The following is a 2,138-nucleotide window of genomic DNA, read 5'->3' as shown; positions in this document are numbered from 1 at the left end:
TCTGTCTCTCTCTCTGTCTCTCTGTCTGTCTCTCTGTCTGTGTCTCTGTCTCTGTGTCTCTGTCTCTCTGTCTCTGTCTGTCTCTGTCTCTCTCTCTGTCTCTCTGTCTGTCTCTCTGTCTGTGTCTCTGTCTCTGTCTCTCTCTGTCTCTCTGTCTCTCTCTGTCTCTGTCTGTCTCTCTGTCTGTCTCTCTCTCTGTCTGTCTCTCTCTCTGTCTGTCTCTCTCTCTGTCTCTCTCTCTGTCTCTCTGTCTCTGTCTCTGTCTCTCTGTCTGTCTCTGTCTCTCTCTGTCTGTCTCTCTGTCTCTGTCTCTCTGTGTGCAGCACCTTCAGCCTGGTGGACATCTGGTATCCCACTGGTTTCTCCGTCTCTCCTCCAGGCCAGATGATCTTCCTCTGAGGATTCATCACCACCTGCAGAGCGAGGAAGAGGAGGAGGAGGAAGAGCGGCCCGTCTCACTGCGACACAGACAGACTGAGCGTCCAGGTGAGCTGTACCTGCGTCCCGTTGAACACGCCCACCTGGATGACGCGGCCCGCTTTCTGGTGGTTCAGGATGCTGTAGGTGGCGAAGCGGCGGTCGCCGTCGTCGTTGAACTCGATTCGTCCCGTCAGGCCGTCCGGGTACTTGGATGCCATCAGCACCCTACGAGCCAATCAGAGAGCAGAACAGCGCGTTCCTCAGGTCAGTGAGGCTGAATAACGACGACGCGCTCGGAGGCCTGTGAGGAAGAGGATGAAGGGCGACAGCAGCGTTTATGACCCGGTTCTGAGCCGCCATCGGACCGGCGACGCGTCTCCTCATTTCACCTCCAGCCACCGAGACGACGGCCAGAAATCCCACCACGGAGGCGGTCATTGAACGTGACACGGCGAGGCCTTCAGGGCACGGCAGCGAGCGTCCGACACGCCGGCGGGCCGAACAGAACCGCCGCTTGGACGGGACCGGCCCGTCGCTCTGCTCCGCCTGGCTGCAGTATCCGTTTCCCTGCAGCGCGGAGGACGGAGGACACGTCGTCCTCTGACCGTCTCCTTCATCCTCGGCCGTCTCCGTCGTCCTCCGGCCGTCTCCTTCGTCCTCTCCAGTGTGTTGTGAGCTCAGAGGTCGTGTTTCAGTGCTGCTGCCAAAGCTGCTGAAGAGATAAAAGTTCTGGACCATTTCAGAACCAGAACTTGGTAAAAAGAACTAAAATCAATAATCATCAATCCAGATCCAGTTAATCCCAGACTCAGGTTGACTTCATTCAGGGAAGATTTGGATCAGAACCTCTCAGGCTGCGTTCACACCAGCCCAGTTTAGCCACTTTAACCCGACTCCAGTCCATTTGTCTAGTCAAAGTCCGGTTCGGTTGGTGAGGTGTGAACGCTAATCGACCTCTGACCTCTGGTCCTCCAGACTTCAGTCTGGGTTCAGTTTGAACGCCAAGCGGACTGGAGACCGCTCCAAAAGCAGGAAGTGGACCACAGCGCAGGGCATTCTGGGTAAATACAACCAAAGCTAACATGTTAGCCTAGCGCTAGCAGCAGAAACGGCTCCTGGTCTTTAGCCAGAGATGCCTCCATTTTGTTTCCATTTGGTGAAGAAGGAAGTTGCTCTCTGCGTTTTCAGAGTTTTTTGTCGTTCAAGAACGTTCTGTGGTTCTCGGTGCATCACAAGTTGAAGTTCTGGTTCCAGTGGAACCGGGTCTACTGGGCCATTAGGAGGGAAACATCTTAAATGTCGGGCCCAACTGTCGCGTCTCGGCTGAATAAGGAGGTTTCAGTTTTAAACGTTCTGGTTAAATCAAGCTGTGAAACAAATCATCAGACCCAAAAGCTCGAGGTTAGATTTCCATCAGACATGCAGCGGGTGAGCGGTACCGACCGTTTGAAGAGCGGCCCGGTCCGCCAGATGTTGGTGTTCCCCACGCAGCCCCGCGGCGGCTCCGTGATGTTCTCCTTCTCAAACAGCTCCTGCAGGGACTGAGCCACCACGGCCACGGCGTCCGTGATGTGAGCCGACTCGTTCTTCCCGTTGATCAGCTGGAGGCCCAGCAGGCCTGCAGGCGCACACACACACACACACACACACAAACACACACACACACACACACACACACACACATATATATACACACACACACGCACACATACACACAC

The 2,138-nt window shown here is 55.2% G+C and overlaps 1 protein-coding gene across 5 annotated transcripts in view; it reads right to left on the bottom strand.

Annotated features, from left to right (window-relative positions):
• Positions 1–2,138, bottom strand: part of grin1b (glutamate receptor, ionotropic, N-methyl D-aspartate 1b) — a 61,676-nt gene that overhangs the window by 26,269 nt on the left and 33,269 nt on the right. For 4 of the 5 annotated variants that reach the window (XM_008402785.2, XM_008402784.2, XM_008402786.2 and 1 more), the window contains 3 exons: positions 1,864–2,038; positions 498–645; positions 327–413 (listed from right to left, as the gene is read on the bottom strand). In XM_008402785.2, coding sequence (XP_008401007.1) covers positions 327–413; positions 498–645; positions 1,864–2,038 — 410 coding nt within the window. The remainder of the gene's footprint in view (positions 1–326; positions 414–497; positions 646–1,863; positions 2,039–2,138) is intronic. The other variant, XM_017303398.1, reaches the window with a different exon arrangement.

This window comes from Poecilia reticulata, unplaced genomic scaffold (genome assembly GCF_000633615.1).
Source record: "Poecilia reticulata strain Guanapo unplaced genomic scaffold, Guppy_female_1.0+MT scaffold_257, whole genome shotgun sequence".
NCBI classification, from domain to species: Eukaryota; Metazoa; Chordata; class Actinopteri; order Cyprinodontiformes; family Poeciliidae; genus Poecilia; species Poecilia reticulata.
The sequence above is the reverse complement of the archived record's forward strand: the minus strand, read 5'-3'. Positions and strand labels throughout refer to the sequence as shown.